The following is a 17,179-nucleotide window of genomic DNA, read 5'->3' on the forward strand; positions in this document are numbered from 1 at the left end:
GTATCTTCTTGCACACCCTTTGGATACGAACGCCGCCACCGTCGCTGCCACCATGGAGTCCGCAACATAATTTGTGGAGACTATGGGAGGTGGAAATTAGCACTCCTGGTGTCTTGGGGCCTGGGTTGCAACCGTCTTTCCATTACTTGTGACATGGTAATCTTCTCGAATAAGGTCATTGTCTGGTGAATTACAGCTGAGGGTGTGCTCTGGCGCTGCTGATGTGGGTACCCGGGTGCGCCATACAAGTCAAGGTTAAGATACGTATGCACTGCCTCAGTATTGTTATGTTTCCTCCCCAACCTGTGAATACAGAGCCGGAACACTATTCTAGACCCATCCGGACTAACATGATGATTATATGCCACTGTAAACGCTGTGAACACTGTTTTGCCTATTTGCTCCTTGTAATGTACGCCTATGATGAAAGTTGTGTATGTTTATTGGTAACTGAATAAATAAAGTTTGAAGAAAAAAAAAAGGGTTTTGTGGTCCATCCTCGATGTGAAAGTGATCACAATCCGTTGGTACTTGTGATAGCCTACCCCGAACTCATGAGAGATCAGGGGTTGCTAATTCAACCTCCCCCAAACCTAATTGCAATAGAAGGGGGTAGAAAAGTGCGCTGGGGGAGTTTTGCTACATCTAATGAAAAAATGGCTTCTTTGTACACACAATCTATTCCTTATTTAGAAACTGATTTTTGTGTGTCCGAAAATCATCAAGGCCAGGAATCATTGTTGATGATAACTATGAATCAGCGGGACATGATTTCAAAGTTGGCAGAGTTCTTTTATAATCATGGAAATAATAACAATTACGATCCCAAACCTAAACACCCTTGGTTTAATAAAGCGTGTAGGGAAGCAAAACGTACACTAGTACTTGGGGTTAAGAATAAGGACCCTATACGTACCAGAATTGACAGGTCACACTATAAAAATACCATTACTGAAGCAAAAGCAGCTTGGGAGAAAGAAAAATGGGAAGCAATTAAGATAGCTTTGGACACTAGAGATAGGAGAGGCTTTTGGAATTTGGTTAAAACTGGCCACTCCGAAGGCAACTCAGCTATTGAACCAAATCTGGGGAAAGAAGCGTGGAGATCACATTTTGAAGTTTTATATTCTATGCCTCTGGATGAAGCTGTAGTACATGGGTCAGTAGACATAGATCAAATTCCCCTAAATAGCGACCCACCACTTTGTACAATTTTGGGCGTTAACATGGCGCTGGGCAAACTACTTCCTAATAAGGCACCGGGTTTGGACAGAATTCCTGGTGACCTGTTCAGAAACGAACAGGTGGTGTGGGCTCCTTATCTACAGATACTATTCAATGCTATCATTCAGGGTATGGCACTCCCTTTGACTTGGGCTGGTGCGGAAATTTTCCCAATTTAAAAAAAAAAAAGGCTCCACCTAAACCCAGCAAATTACCGGCCAATAAGCCTTATTGATGTTTCACAAAAGATATTTGCTTGTGTTCTCCTGGGGCGATTCAATCTTGGATGGACGAGATGAATGTCTTAACCCCGCTACAAGCCGGATTTAGGCCTAAAACTTTGACCATCGACCAGATTTTTAGATTGCAATTAATCCACTGGAAAACAGTAACTTTGGATGGGGGTAGCCTTAATTTAACTTGCGTGGACCTTAAGTCCGCCTTTGATATGGTTCAGCGCGACAAGTTATGGGGTCTTCTCCCCGATATGGGAGCACCGGTCTATCTTTGCCAATTATTGAAGCGCCTACATGAAGGCACCTATGCGATGGTAAGATACGGTAAGAAAGGAGAATTGACTGCTCCTTTTCCTGTGGCGAAGGGGGTAAGGCAGGGATGCGTGTTAGCGCCAACCCTTTTTTTCCCTCTTTTTTAATGGCTTAATTGAGACCCTCTTGGCTTTAAAGGACATAGACTCACCAAGGCTAGCTAATCGTAAAATACCGGCTTTAATGTTTGCTGATTACACGCTGCTCCTGTCTAAATGAACAATGGGTATGGAGCGTGTATTGGATGAGTTTAGCGCATTCTGCAGGAATAGAAATTTGGAGATAAATGTTCAGAAAACTAAATATATGGTTTTCCACGCCAAAACCATTAATTGTCCGCATCCCCAAATGGAGGGTAGGTCCCTAGAGAGAGTATCCATATTTGATTACCTGTGTATTACACTTAATGACAAGATGGATTGGGGGACTCAAATTAAGAAGGCCAATCTGAAATTAACACAGTCAATGGGTGGTATATTGAAAGTTCACAAAAACTGCACCCAGAAAGTGGTTGGTCCCCCGGCAGAAATCTATAAAATCCAAGCGAGGGGAGCCTCTTTATACGGAGCTCAACTCTGGGGACATAGCCCATTTTATACTCTGTCGGCTACAGAGAATATTTTTATAAGGCAGTTGTTGGGATTACCAAGAAGTACGCCCCTAATCCCATTGAGGATGGACCTGGGTATTGGCCCTATAGCTGATTTAATTGCCCTGCGTCCTCTCCTCTTTTGGCGTCGCATATGGAGTACGCTGGAGTTGGTCAGCTATAGGGAGGAATTGAGGGATGTTATGTCCATACTGGGAGCAGCCAATTTACCATGGCTATTTTATGTTAGGAATCTATGCCACTCTATGGGGTGGGCAAATATGTGGCTTACTCCGAAGGAGACATGCCCCAGTATCCCGAAAAAGTCCCTAGATCTTGCTTTTAAAGAACACAAAGTACAAATTCATGCTGTTTGACATCAAGGTTTTTGGACCTTAAGCAGCAGTACAAATTAGAATTGGCCCTGGATAGCATCCAACCATTCATGGCTAAAACATTGTATTTACAATTTCGGCACGGTACGTTACCGCTCCGTGCATTTACGAATAGATGGAAGGGTGCAACCAAGGCTGATTGCCCTGGCTGCTCTGACTCCGAAGAAACAGAACTCCACGTGACGCTTGTTTGTCCTGCTTATATTAGGCCCAGATCGAAGGGGATCCTCCAACTTTGTAGGAACCTTTGGCTTAGAAACTATGTTGAGGTCTTTAGGTTACTTAAATATGAAACACTTCCTTTATTTGTAGTCGCTACCTCGAAATTTCTATTTGCGGTGGTGCATACGTGGAGGTATCTTAAAGGGGAAAGAGCTGGGGCGTAACTAGATGCTGCTTATTCGCTAATAAAGTAACTGTCCTATGTTTCTATATAGCTTCATCCAGAGAATTGTAATAACATTTTTGTTTAGGTGAAACAATTTTAATGTTTTTCTTTTAACTTATTTTTTTGTAAAAAACAGGTTTTAATACTTTTATAATTCCCACTAAGGTGACCTGAAATATTCTGATAATTATGTATGCCAATCTTGGGGGGTCGGATAGATTATGTGGCGAGAGCCAATATTATAATAAGAATGCATTATACTATTCTTTATTAACTCAATGATGTTTTGAATATTTCTGCTGACTCCATCACTTCTGTAAGAATAATCAATTATATTTTATGGATTGTAATATGTATTGTGCTTTTATGGCTGTATAGCCGAAATAAAGTTTTTTTGACTTGATATTATATTTATATTTCTTTCAATGAAAAAACAATGGTTAAAGGGAAGTTACAGTTAGTTGATAATGTCAGTTAAGACGTACCGTTTTAAAGAAACAAAACCACTGAAATATACAAATAACTCTAACTCGTACCCTAAAGTAACTATAACTTGCGTCCTGCCATGCACAGTTTTGTCATCAATGATGTCATAGGACGTCATGCGTGACGTAATACGGGAAGTAATTAGCAATGGATGGCGAGTGAACGAGTTAGGATAATTGCCTAGCTCAAATATACAGAGAGGAGAGGAGTAGGATGATTGTTTCTGCTGGTGCTAGATGCAACAACACCTCCACCGATTGACTCAACACCGGACAACATTAGTAACTCATACCCTGGTTGAAAGCACTGTAAAAAGATTTGAGCTTCCTATGGCAGTCAGACAAAATGACCGTCTATATGACTATGACGGCATGCAAAGAGACAAGTAAGCTGAGGCAGACCCCAGCTACAGTTGCAGTAGTGGTTCCTAAACTGGACAAGAAATATAAGGTGCCAGATGAGTCACTAGCTTGTCTTCTGGGTCACCCACAACGGAACCAAATACAATTCTGTGTTTTTTTTTTTAATCATATACTCCCGGCTTCCCTAATGGACACAGCTTTTGGTCGTGTGCAGTTGTGGGATGGCGGCAGGGCCTGGCCTCTGGCCAGGCCCAGCAACCAACTCCCCCCATGGGCTCCTAACCCCTAGTGGACGACCACCCCACACTTTACATATTTATCTTTAAAAAAATGTTGCCTATGCACAGCGGGGGTTGGCTGCTGCAGCCAACCCTGTGGGTGCCAAGACCCATGCTGTACAAATCCTTTTGCTGTGTGTCGGTGTGGTGTTGCCTGCAGGCCCTGCACACTATCCCCTGCGGGTTACCAAACGCCTCATGAACCCATGTCAAAATCACTGTTTTGACCTGTAATAAAACCCGATTTTAAATATTAAATAACTCACCTCTAAGTGTTGTTACTCAGAAGGTTGGGTGCATAATATGTAAGTGTTGAACATATTCCCCAGCTGAAAGCGAAGAGAACTACCCAATCTCCCAGGAGATCTCATCAATAAGGTAGAAATACCTAAAGATACCATCACATTTACGTGGTCTCACCCGGGACGGTGTTCCATCGTAACTTCTATTCCCTGTAGGAAGATGGACTGCCTCAACAATTTCATCATCTGCATCAACCATCTGAGGAGCCTCTGATCTGTCTAAACCCGGAAGTGAGTGGCAAACAGGTATGGTCACAGCTTCTTCAGCACCCAGATCACAGCAAAGGTTTCTCTCTCAATGGCAATCCCATCTTTGTTCCTGGGGAAGTATCCCCCTACTGATGAAGTCTACAAGTTAGTCTAGGGCTGCCTCATTTAACTGGGACAATACTGCCCCAATGCCATACTGTGAGGCATCAGTTTGCACAATAAATTCTTTGGGAAAGTCCGGGGCCTTGATTACAGGGGATGTACACATGGCCTGTTTGAGGAAGTCAAAGGCTTTCTGGCATTCCTCTGTCCAGATCACCTTTCTTGGCTCCTTCTTCAAAGTCAACTCACTCAAAGGTGCAACAGTGGTACCGTACCCCTTGACAAACCTCCTGCAGTAACCAGTGAGGCCCAGGAATGCCTTCACTTTTGTCTGCCTTTTGGGGGGCTTCCAGGCCATAATGGTTTCTATCATGGCCTGGAGGGACTGCTCCTTACCCCTGCCCATCAGGCATTCCAAGTACACTATAGACCCCTGCCTTATCTGAATCTTACTGGCCTTGATATTAAGGCCTGCGTGTTGCAGAACCTGAAGCACTTCCTGGAGCTGAAACGGGTGTCTTACCAACTGCTACTGCTGTGGCATCCAGGTAAGGAGCTCTGAAGACCTCCACTTAAAGCCACATCCTGGTTCACCAGCCTCTTGAAGGTGGCAGGGGCATTTTTCTGGTCAAAGGGCATTACCTTGAATTCGAAGTGGCCTCTGGTGTGGAAAAACGCTATACCCAATTTAGCCACCTCAGTAAGGGCAATCTGCCAGGAGCCTCAAGTCAGTACAAAAGTTCTCAGGAACTTGGCAGTTCCCATCAATGAGCTCATTATCTGAAGGGATGGGTCACTTAATCGAGCCCCTTGTATTCCAGACAGAACTGGAGTTATGGTCTGGTGCCCGGTGGGGCAGCCTTTGGAACCAGCATCACTGGGCTGGACCAGGGACTACTGCAGTGGTCCCAACTCCAGCATCTTGGAGACCCACTCCTTGGTGCTGTCCCTCACCTTGTCTGACCCTCTTTAGATTTGTTTTTGACAGAGGAACTGTCACCAGTGTCCGTATCGTGGGTACACAAGTCAGTAAGCCCAGGGCTGAGGGAGAACAGAGATTGAAACTGTCCCAATAGCTGGCGACAGTCCCTCTGCTGCTCTGGGGTCAGAGTAGGGGAGAGGTTGACACCATCCACTGACCCATCTCTCTCCTTGGACGACATAAGATCAGGGAGAGGTTCCCTCTACTCCATCATCCGTCACTAAAAACGTGGTGACTTTTGCCCTGTACCAGCTACAGACACATTTCAAGCACCTATTTTATATTTATTAACAATGAAATCTAATGACTATGTCAGAATTTTTATTGAATATATTGAAAATGTAATTTTAGTAAGCTGCCTCTGCTGAGCTGGGTACTTCCAAGAAAAGGCCTCTTGAATTCTGTCGAGTCTCTGAAGCCACACAGGAGGTCCGCTAAATGGCCCTTGAAAGAGTGCAACTCTTTGTCCATGATAGAAGAGAAAGGAGATGCACTTCTTCAGGGCTCCTCTCAGGTCACAGATGGCAGGTCCAGGCCTCTTCTGCAAAGCTCTGTGGCCCCACTGGGACAAACCCGCTTCAAATATCCAACCATTGGTTTCAGACCATCGCTACAATTTCAGCAGCAGCAGCCCACTCGAGATGCCCCATGGTGGGGCTACAGGCAATTGAGGAGGAGGACCCATAGGGGGTGTCTGAGTGTCTTGAGATCCACCAGGTATGAAGCCTACTCCTTCCTTTCAATCACCTCATAGGGCGCTGTCCAATGATCTTGGAGGGCCCTGTGCTCAACTGGCGCCATCACTCTCACCTTCTGGTCTGGCTAAAACTCAACCAGAGTGACCTTCTGGTCATATTGTTGCTTTGTCAACTTCTGGCTAGCTTCTAAGTTATCAGAAGCCTTTTTCCAGAACGTCTGCATTTGGTTGCGGCAGGTTAGCATGTAGCTAACCACATCCTGAGAGGGCTTCTCTGGAGCTTGCTCCCACCTCCTCTTCACTAAACTGAGAGGCGCCATTACTGGGTGACCATGGAGGAGTTCAAGAAGGCTCCGTCCTACTCCTTTCTACACTATTCTATGTATGCAAAGAGTAGGCACGGCAAGAGGACGTCCCACTTCCACCACATGGCCTCCGGTAGGTCCATACTCATGTCCTTGAGGGTCTTGTTGAATCTCTCATCAATCCCATTAGTCTAGGGGTGATAAGTTGTGAAGAACATCTAGGTTACCCCACATTCCTTCCACATGAACTTCATGTACATGGGCATGAAGTTGATGCCACTGTCTGACACCACTTGCTTGGGGAAACTCATCAAGGCCCTAGCCACTGCAGGTGTAGTTATGATTTTCAGAGGGATGATCTATGGAAAGCATGTGGCATGGTCCACCAACTCCTGGGTAAACCTGTTGCCCAGGGCAATTTTGGGGTCCAGAGACCAACAATGTTGATGCCCACCCTCTCAAAGGAAATGCCAACAGGAATGGGAGTCAGGGAAACCTTGAGCTTCTTCCCTGTCTTCCCACTGGCTTGGTATGTGAGACGAGTCTTACAGAAAGCATCTGAGACTGTCCTCATCGAGGGCCAATAAAAGTGGGTGACAAACCTGTCAAAGCTCCTTGTCCTGTCCCAGATGTCCTGCCGGGGAATCCCATGAGCCAAACCCAGTAGCAAGGCCCTGTAACATTGGTGAACCACCAGCACATGTTGCCCCATGCACAGGCTATTTAGGCTCACTGTAGAGGAGGCTCCCATTAAATAAGGTGATCTCCAGAGGTGCCATCAGTTGCCTGGGTTTCGGCCTGCCACCTCAGCCTCTCTGGGGTTAGGCAATCGGTAGGTCCACCCTCAACTTGCCATCCAGCAGGCTCAGGCAGGTCTCCTACAAAGGCAGTGTCCTGGTTAGGTCCACGGCCGCCTCCTCCTGCACCTCATCTACCAGTACCGCAGGACGTTCCAAGGCTGGTTTCTCACGCCATCTGCTGTTCCCTTTCTTTGCAGCTGCCTGGACCCTTCTTCCATGCTCCAGGCTCTCTTGACTCTCCTCCCAGGCAGCCTTGCAACACTTCTTGTTGGCCATCTAGGAGTTTGGCCATCCCGTTCACCACTTAATATAAATCTCACTGTAACGCCTTAAGGTTAGAAGTACACTCACTCTAACACATACATTGAAGAAAAACCCACTTACTCTGACACTCTCCTGCAGCGTCTGACTTGTGTAATTGCAGACTAGTGATTTGGGGAAGCTGCTTCCTTATCTGGGAGAGAGACTATTTTTCTAATCACCACCAAAACATAAAAAATGCCCTACGTATGAATGACCTTTTCCACAAGCTATGGCTGAAGGTGACTGTGGTTGGTGCAAGCAACCAAAGTTGAAGTGTCTGAACCAAAGTCGTCTTTTTTTTAAATTGATAATCTATTATCAGGCAGAGGACTAAAGCTGTCCGGGGAGACACTTAAAATATACAGGTCGATCCTGTTTTAAAACATTCAAAAGACTCCTGACTAACAGAACATATTAACTACACAATGGCTTTCCCAAATTAACAACCAAGATGTAATCTACTCTGAAGAATCTGATTGATCGAAGTTCTCAGTTGTTGTGTAATCGATTGGCGGTTTTTCAGCTCTAGCCTGCTTAAAATCATGCCCATTTTGCACCATTGAGCATACACCAGCCATTGTTCGGACTGGTACATGTTTGTCACTCAAGGTATCCAACACTTGTTTTCATTGGACTTATGGAGTTTTGTCAGTAATAGGGCAGAATAACATTTGTCATTCAGTGCACATGCTTATCCGAGAACAATGTGACATCTTTCTGCTTCTTGACTATCATTGATTGTTTGTCTGTGTTATGACTGTCCCTCTTTCACAGGGGACAACTGAGATGTTTTTTGTTTAATTAAGAAAATATTCTTCCTAATTTATTTTTTCATTCTATGTCAGGTATGTCAAGTATGCTTGTGAAGGAGTCCACTACATGCTATGAAAACAAGACCTCTATTCCAAAGACACTCCTTAACCAATATCGAATACTCCAAAGTGAGGACAAGCACACCTTCTCCATTGATGGTAAAAATACATTTAAAAGAATTGAGAATCATCTACACTATCAGAAATATCATGGACTAAAGAAGCGCTTTCCCTGTACCTATTGTGGAAAGGGTTTTGCTCACAAGTCCTATCTTCTTCGTCACCAGAGAATCCATACTGGTGAGAAGCCCTTTTCCTGTACTGAATGTCTGAAGAGTTTTACTCAGTCGTCAATTCTTCGGCGTCACCAGAGAATTCACACAGGTGAGAAACCCTTTCTCTGCACTGAATGTGGGAAAGGTTTTACTCAGCAGGGAGGGCTTATATGTCACCAGAAAATACACAAGGGTGAGTTTAAAAAACCATTTCCTTGCTCTGAATGTGGAGAGTGCTTTGTGTACAAGTCAGATTTTCAGCGTCACCAGAGAAGCCATATTAAGAAGAGCTTTGAGTTTAAATTAGACTTTCAACAAGACCAGAGAATTCAAAATGATGAAAAGCCATTTGCCTGCACTGAATGTGGGAAGAGCTTTACTCTCAAATCAACACTTGAACGCCACCTGCAAATCCACAGGGGTGCAATTGAGAAACCCTTTATCTGCAGCGAGTGTGAGAAGAGATTTCTCTACAAGTCAGATTTAGAACGTCACCGAAGAATCCACACTGGTGAGAAGCCCTTTGTGTGCACTGTGTGTGGAAAAAGCTTTATTCAAAGGTCAAATCTTGGACATCACCTGATAACCCACGAAGAAGCCACTTTCATGCAATCATTATGAAAAGATGTTTCATCAGTGCACATGTTTTAAACATAGCCATATAATCCACACAGGTGAGAAACAATTTTCATGCATTGAATGTGTGAAGAGTTTTATCTATGAAACAGACCTTTAGTATCATCGTAGAGTTTACATGGATGAGAAGCTATTTTCTTGCACTCAGTACAAGAAGAGCTTGGTGAATAAATGATCTTCACTGTCACCAGACGTTCCATGGGTGATAAGCCATTTGCATTCACAGAATGCAATAAGAAGTTTGTTAAAAAGGACATTCTATGACCCTAGATTGTCTACACAGGTTGGAACCCTAGAAGTTGAAAGATCGTTTCACAAAAGATATCTTCAACATCACAAGAGAATTTTCACGAGGCCTGAACTTTTAAAACGTATTCTGAACTTCAAATGAGTATTCATATCAATTGACAGTTTAATCCCTACACCAGTGATGGGAAAATAAGTTGTAGATCTGCATTGTGTTATTTACTGCTTCTTCAGTTGACGTTTATTTGCCTGATCGTTTATAAATTCTCACCTACTGCCACCTATCTGAGAAAGCTAGTGTGGAAGGGAATAACTGCATCTGGTATTTCCTGTAGTTGGAACTGTTCAATAGGGATCGGCTGCACTTTGCTTATTGAGGAAAGTCCACTCTTTGTTGTTTTTATCTGAACTAAGTGCTTCTCTATATTTTTGTTATTTCTTTTAGCCTGGGTCTTACTTAATGTCATTTCTATGGTGGTCAGCAGTAAATATATGAACCTTATCTTTCCACAAAAGGATGAATTTGGACTGTGAACATCTCTTTTAGGCCATGCTTAGTAGACCTGGGTGGAGTTTCACTCCGCAGAAGTCAGCGAAGTGCTAGAAGAACTCTGCCGCGCTGTGCGGAGTTCCATAAGCGGCAAAGTCTATTGAGTCGCACTGCTACCACTGATTTTTTTGTGCTGGGAGTTTGTCCTGCGCTGTAAAATCAGCACGAATGGCCCTAGGCATCACAGCAGCGGGCGCTGCTGCTTTCTGCCTCTCGAACAGACATTCTACTCGAGTGGCAGATTTCTCAACGTGAGCGGCCGCCACCAGCTGCTAACACCTGCGTTGAGGAATCTTGCCGAGAGGAGGTATAGCGCCCAATTTTTTTCTCATAAGCGCCTACCAACTTAGTGTTGACACGCTCCAAAGAGAAAACTCCGCTCTGTGTCACCTCACAGAGTGTTTCGGAAGTCCGTGCAGAACGTGGATTGGGCAAAACTCCGCCGGTGTAGTGGAATTTTTCGCCCACCCCTAATTGCTAATCATATCTTGGGATATGATACTTAACTTTTTTGTTTGAATTTCCTATGAATTTGTATGGATTTTTCAAATATATATTATTGTATGCTTTTATGGTTATACTATTTAATGTATACAGAATAAAGATTATCTGATCTGATGGGAAAATACTTTTATAAAAAATGTATTTACAGAATCGCTAGAGCATTCCCCAAGGAGGTTGCAGCTCTCTCAGGGCCTGGCTGTAAAAAGAGTTTTCTTTAGTACGAGAAATGCTGCACTCAAAAGTGCTGCACTCAAGTATGTTCTTTCTGTGCAACAAGTGTGAAAAAAGCTTTATTCAAAGCACGTGTGCTCTAACACGGAGGAATTCAGACAGGAATGATGCTCTTCTCCTGCGCTGTTAGTGTGTGATCTACACAGGTTGCTCCCTATACATAGATTTGCAATATGTGACAGCCCGCTTGCCCCTACCATATCACTGCCCCTTGTGCTGTGAAGCCCACCTGATTCTGCCATGTTATTGCCCCTTGTGCTATGCAGCCCACCTGCTCCTGCCATGTTACTGCCCCCTTGTGCTGCACAGCCCACCTTCCCCTGCTATGTAACTGCCCCCTTGTGCTGCACAGATCCCCTGCCACAGCCATGTTACTGCCCCTTGCTCTGCGCAGCCCACCTGCCCCTCAACAGCCATCAGCATTGAAGCTAGGCTTCATGTGAACATGTGGAACCGAGCCCAGCACCTGCCACATGAAACCAGCACTGCAGTGTTTGAATGATCAAGAAACGTGAGGTTTCAGCAACATTTCTAGGGCTGCAAAAGCATTTCACCTTCTTTTAGTACATAATTTTTTTATCATTCTGGCTCCTTCGTCCCAACTTCTCCAATGTGAAGTGTTTTTTAACTAAACACATACATTTAGCGCCCTGGACCTTACTGAGAGCTCTTGGCGTGAGGAGAGGATCCCGGACATTTAGTGACAATTTTGAGAGAGTAGCATTGTGAAAGAGGCTTGTCTTTTAGACCCCGGACTTAACCTGCACAGTTGTTATATCTGGCTCAGCCGTGTAATTTCTTATCAAGCGCCTAGAATCTCAGTCACCCAGAGATCCCCATGGGCAGCAACAGGATAGAGACAGGTCAGCCCAGGAGAGCCCTCTTGGCCAGTCACAGAGTGGAACAGTACAATGCGGGCCGCAGAGTAGAGGAGTCATCGTGAAACCTCCTTTGTACAGGAGAATGAATCTGGCTGTTAGGAGGGGGCAGACCTGGAGGAGGAGGCACAGTTCACACCAGTGGAAAAAGATGGTGTGGCCATAACACAAAACTGATTTGCACTACTCGTGATAAAGTGTTGCATCTTAGTCACTGCAGCAGTTCGTACATAAGAGCAGAGGAGTGTTACACCACTCCCATGCACTGCTGCAGAAAGCATGTAAAATAAAATGGTAATAAAATCAGTTTATCACTATTTTAATTTTTACTCTTTCGAACGGAGACTCTTCCCAGCACCACAAGGTAATTACCCTTCTAACCGGCTCGGTTAAAGAGCTTGACAACGTATTCAGGACAGAATCCTTAACTTAGTTCACTCTTCTCCCCTTTTTTAGCTGTATTAAAATAGGCTGTGTCCTGGATTGTTTAAATCAATCATGTGACCCGCGCTATATGCGCGGTTACTACGAACTCAATCTCAATAGCGCCATCTCTTCGCCAACCACAAACTGAATCCCAAACAGAGTTGGATATTGTCATCAACCTGGACAAGTCGCCATACCCTTCCTTTAGAATTAAGGACCCTTTGCTATACATTTTTGGGAACCAATGTCATTATTTAATTTTCAGGTATCGGTGTGCCATTCATTGGACCCCTTGAGCACCACATGATTCTTGTTGAGGTGGGTCCTTTTCCCTTGATGTGCAGACATTAAGTAATGGTAACCCTCATAGGTACCCATTTTAAGTTCCCTTGTTTTCACTCTATAGGGTCTACTCTCCCTTCCTTCCTCTGTCCTGAGGAAGATCCGCATGGCTGAGGCACCAAATTCCCTCGGTTGCCATTAAGTCAGATCGAAACGTCGACGCTATCCCTTCTCGCACCTGGACCATCCTCCCCAATTCCCCTGTTCCAGCTTAAAAATTCAAATGATTTTTAAATATGGCCAGGTAGCATTGAACTGTTAATTCATTATCAGTTTTTGTACATTTGTGTAAATATATGCCACTTATCTTCTGTTTTGAAAACTGTGAGTCCTCTTGACTCCTAACTTTTTTTAGCACCCCTCTTCTACACGTTCCCTTGAACAATTTTCTCCTCTGCTTTCCATGACCCTCTAAGTTTTGTTTAAAATGTTTTTGTCTTTTACTCATCAAATAAATATTTTGTAATATAACATAATTTTGTCTTGCACATCATGTTTGTTTGGTAAAATTGATGATTTATATACGTTTTGTGAGCTGACTATTGCGAGCTCTTAATAGTTTGCTACTGTTCTTATGTATGTACCTGAGGTCACAGTGCCTGATGAGGTTAGAATCATTTTAAAGTCAGGGTTATTTGTGAAGTAACAGCCATGAGGCTGCTGCCACAAATTAGGTCAAATGCACTAGTGATGTCAGTCACTGGTGAAGTCACAGTTGTTCTTGAGGTCACAGCAATTGCTGAGATCACGGTCACTAGTGACATCACAGTGATTAGGGAATTCAGTGGTAAAGACGATTTCACTGTAATTAATTAGGTAAATAACTAGTGAGGTCATCGTCAGTGGTGAATTCTTAGTTACTAATGATGTCACAAGTCATTGGAAGGTCTTTGCCACTGGTGGGTTTACTGTCTACAGTGGATTCATTTTGGGCAGCTGAGTAACAGGCTGCACAGACCATATCCAGTTTCCAATGACTTGTGACATCATTAGTAACTAAGAATGACGATTCTCCAATTCTTATGCAGAGAGAATCTTGATTTCATTACAAGACCAGAGGCTACCATTATGCAAATACTTTTATTTGCTGCCCAACATGCAGCCCTTTAAAGAATGTAAATACATCACAAAGAGTAGAACACTCATAACATAACTAGTAGCCACTGTATATTCCAATCTTCCTCTTTTGTTCGCTGCTCTGACACAGCTAAGTACTCTCTTCATTTATGGCCTTTCTTATTGACTATATATAATTACTTGACATGTTAATTATCTAATGGTTTAAATTATTGTAACCTTTATGTCTAGGGTATTATTTATTGACCCCTCTTTATGCCTATGCTTACATTTATGCTTATACTGTTTATTTGTAACGTTTTTTCTTACAGTAATTAGACAGGTGTTATGTGTTATAACCCAAACTTTGTTTTTCAGCCTTCCCCTTTCCAATTTATGGTGGGGAACAATGTTTAATTCACTTTATGTACATCGATCGCCTCGCGATCGTGGCATTTGCCTCAGGTAAGTCTTGCCATTAATCCCACAACTCCCGCTTGGCGGGGCACCTACTCCGCGATCTTAAAATTGCTCAATACGCGATGCGGTATCATAATAAGTAAAGGAAAGAAGAAACCCGCATTTACAACACCTCTGTTGGCATTCGACTCCCGCGTCTCTTAGCAACGCGCTGGGAGACGCGGGAGCGTGCCTACTAATTCGTCATTTCCCCTCATTGGTTACCCTGGTTACGAATTTCAAAACGGTAAACTTACGAGCCGGAGCCTCACACGAAGCCTTTTTCTTCTTTTAAAATAGCGGAAAGACGATTGATATCCTCTTCTTTGAACCGCTAGTGCCACCTTGTGGCCTAATTTATTAACTTTAATCCTGGGTTTCACCTGATTTACTCTCTTCATTACGAGAGTTCAAATATATCTTTGTTAAAACGAGGAAAAGTCAATATTATATTATTGAAAGAGAAAGATTTCATTAGGAAGACTTCTGTAAGTAATCCTTTCAAGAATTTTTAATTTGATATAGAATTGTTTATTTATAAAATCATTACAATGAATAATGAAAACAATAACCCAATGCAATCCCCTCAGGAATTGCTGGGTGATAATTTAAAAAGACTGATTGGTGAAGAACTCAAGTCTTCACTCAGAGATGCGGTCGATGCCGCTCTAACCAAAAGAAAGAGAACGCCTCCCACTGAGGAAACCTATTTCTCACTTTCGGATGGAGACTCCCCTTCTATATCAGACCCTAAGAAAAGAGGGAAAGTTACCGAAAAAAAGAAGCATACGAATGAGGCACCTACCCGTGCATTTGTTATTGGTAGCCCTCGCGCTACAATAGATTTTGGTGCTCATAGCAGCACAAAAGAAAGATCCCATTACCTTGGGACAGAGAGAAGAGTTGTCCATAGCGACATGAAAAATGAAGGTAACCTTTACGGTACAAATGAAATTGATGACGATCCGGAATCTCATATCTATGAGAATCAAAATATAGATTAATTCTTTTTTGATCCCCAGGACAGCTTGGAGGATCTTGATGAGGATGTTAATAATCCCTCCACCTCATCATGCATTGTCAAAGACCCCATTGGTGGGGAAATGTTTAATCCAAATGGTATTCATCACCCCCGGAGTTCAGAATGGTGGCCAATGGACCACGTCGGGAAATACCTCTCTCAGAGAGTAAGGAAACCTTTAGACAGAGATGCACGCAATCACATGCATAACGAGTGCCCTCGTCCCTCCTCAGAGGACAAGATTTGCAACACCCCTAATTTGGACACCGAGATCATCACCTTTCTATTTAAATCTGGAAAAGATCCTAGGAAGGGTATAGAAAAATGCCTCAAACCGTGTCAAGATAAACTACTTGACGTGCTTGGCCCATTAACAAAGATTCTTGATATGACGGAAGAGGCTAGGATCAACAATACACCCATAAATGTTGAACTGCTAAGAGGTTGGTCCCAACGAGCAATCTGCTTTGTTGGCAACGCTAATTCTAACCTCATTAGCGAAAGAAGAAAGGTTGTCCTCTTAAGAATAAACCCGAATATCGCAGATCTTTCTACCAAAGAAGACATATGTGATGCTAAAGGGTTATTGTTTGGGGAAAATTTCGCACATTCACTTGGAAAGTACGTATTCAACTTTAACGCATTCAGTAGAGCGCAATCTAACATGCGAAGAGTGTTTGGTGGCCGTGCAGTTTTTGGAAGGGCTGATAGGAGGGGACAGTCTATCAGCCGAGGTTTCTACAGGTCCCATTTCTATCCCCAAGACGAAAGAGGCTCCTTCCGCTCCAATAGAGGCTACCGCTCGTACTCAAATTTTTACCCCTCAAGAGGAAGGGGATCAAGATCCAGGAGTGGCAGACCCAGATCCACCAATCAATCTTATCAATGTAAGCCAGAAATATCTTTCATCCTTAAAGGTGGCACGGAGACTGAGATATTTTGCACACAATTGGGCGCAAATTACTCAAGATCCTTGGGTATTAGAAACAATTGTTGGGTTCAAAACAGATTTTTGGGAAGTACCCTTTCAGGAAAAAATCCCAAGTGAAATGACTCTAGACATGGAGAACTCAAAACTTATAGAGCTGGAGATTTCCCAAATGTTAGAGAAGGGTGCCATTGTAAGGATCCCTCTATCAGAAATGCAGGAAAGCTTCATAAGTACCATATTCCTAGTCAAAAAGAAGGACAAAGGTTGGCGTCCCGTTATAAACCTAAAATATTTGAACAACTTTCTGACATACAGGCACTTCAAGATGGAAGGTATCCATCTATTAAGAGACATATTACAAGCAAAGGATTGGCTAGTAAAACTAGACCTCAAGGACGCATATTTTACGATTCCCATGGACGAGGACTTTAGCAAGTACCTCCGTTTTACATGGAAAGGGACTCTTTATCAGTTCCAATGTCTTCCCTTCGGGCTTTCCTCAGCACCTTCGTGTTTCACGAAGGTCCTTCGTCCAGTGGTCTCTTATCTCAGAGAAAGGAGTTCGCCTGATAATTTACCTAGACGACATCCTCATTATGTCTCAAAATCCTTTGACTACCCAAGAACATCTAAAAATGACAGTAGACCTACTTCAGAACCTGGGCTTCATCATAAATCTAGAGAAATCCATCATGACACCTACACAGGAGTTAGAATTCCTGGGTTTTCAAGTAAATACCCTCCTTTCAACCCTAATACTTCCACAGGAGAAGGTGACGAAAATAAAGAAATATATTTCCGTTATCCTTTTGAAGGACTTAATTCATCTCAAAGACCTAGC

General features: G+C 43.4%; 1 protein-coding gene across 2 annotated transcripts in view; it reads left to right on the forward strand.

The window, feature by feature from the left end:
- The window catches only part of LOC146869405 (uncharacterized), a 109,091-nt gene extending 95,749 nt beyond the window's left edge, over window positions 1-13,342 (forward strand). For both annotated transcript variants that reach the window (XM_085599756.1, XM_085599758.1), the window contains exon 6: window positions 8,817-13,342. In XM_085599756.1, the coding sequence (XP_085455882.1) occupies window positions 8,817-9,679 (863 nt within the window). In that variant the 3' untranslated portion in view covers window positions 9,680-13,342. The remainder of the gene's footprint in view (window positions 1-8,816) is intronic.
- The last annotated feature ends 3,837 nt before the right edge of the window (window positions 13,343-17,179 follow it).

This window comes from Triturus cristatus, chromosome 1_1 (genome assembly GCF_964204655.1).
Source record: "Triturus cristatus chromosome 1_1, aTriCri1.1, whole genome shotgun sequence".
Lineage (NCBI taxonomy): Eukaryota > Metazoa > Chordata > Amphibia > Caudata > Salamandridae > Triturus > Triturus cristatus.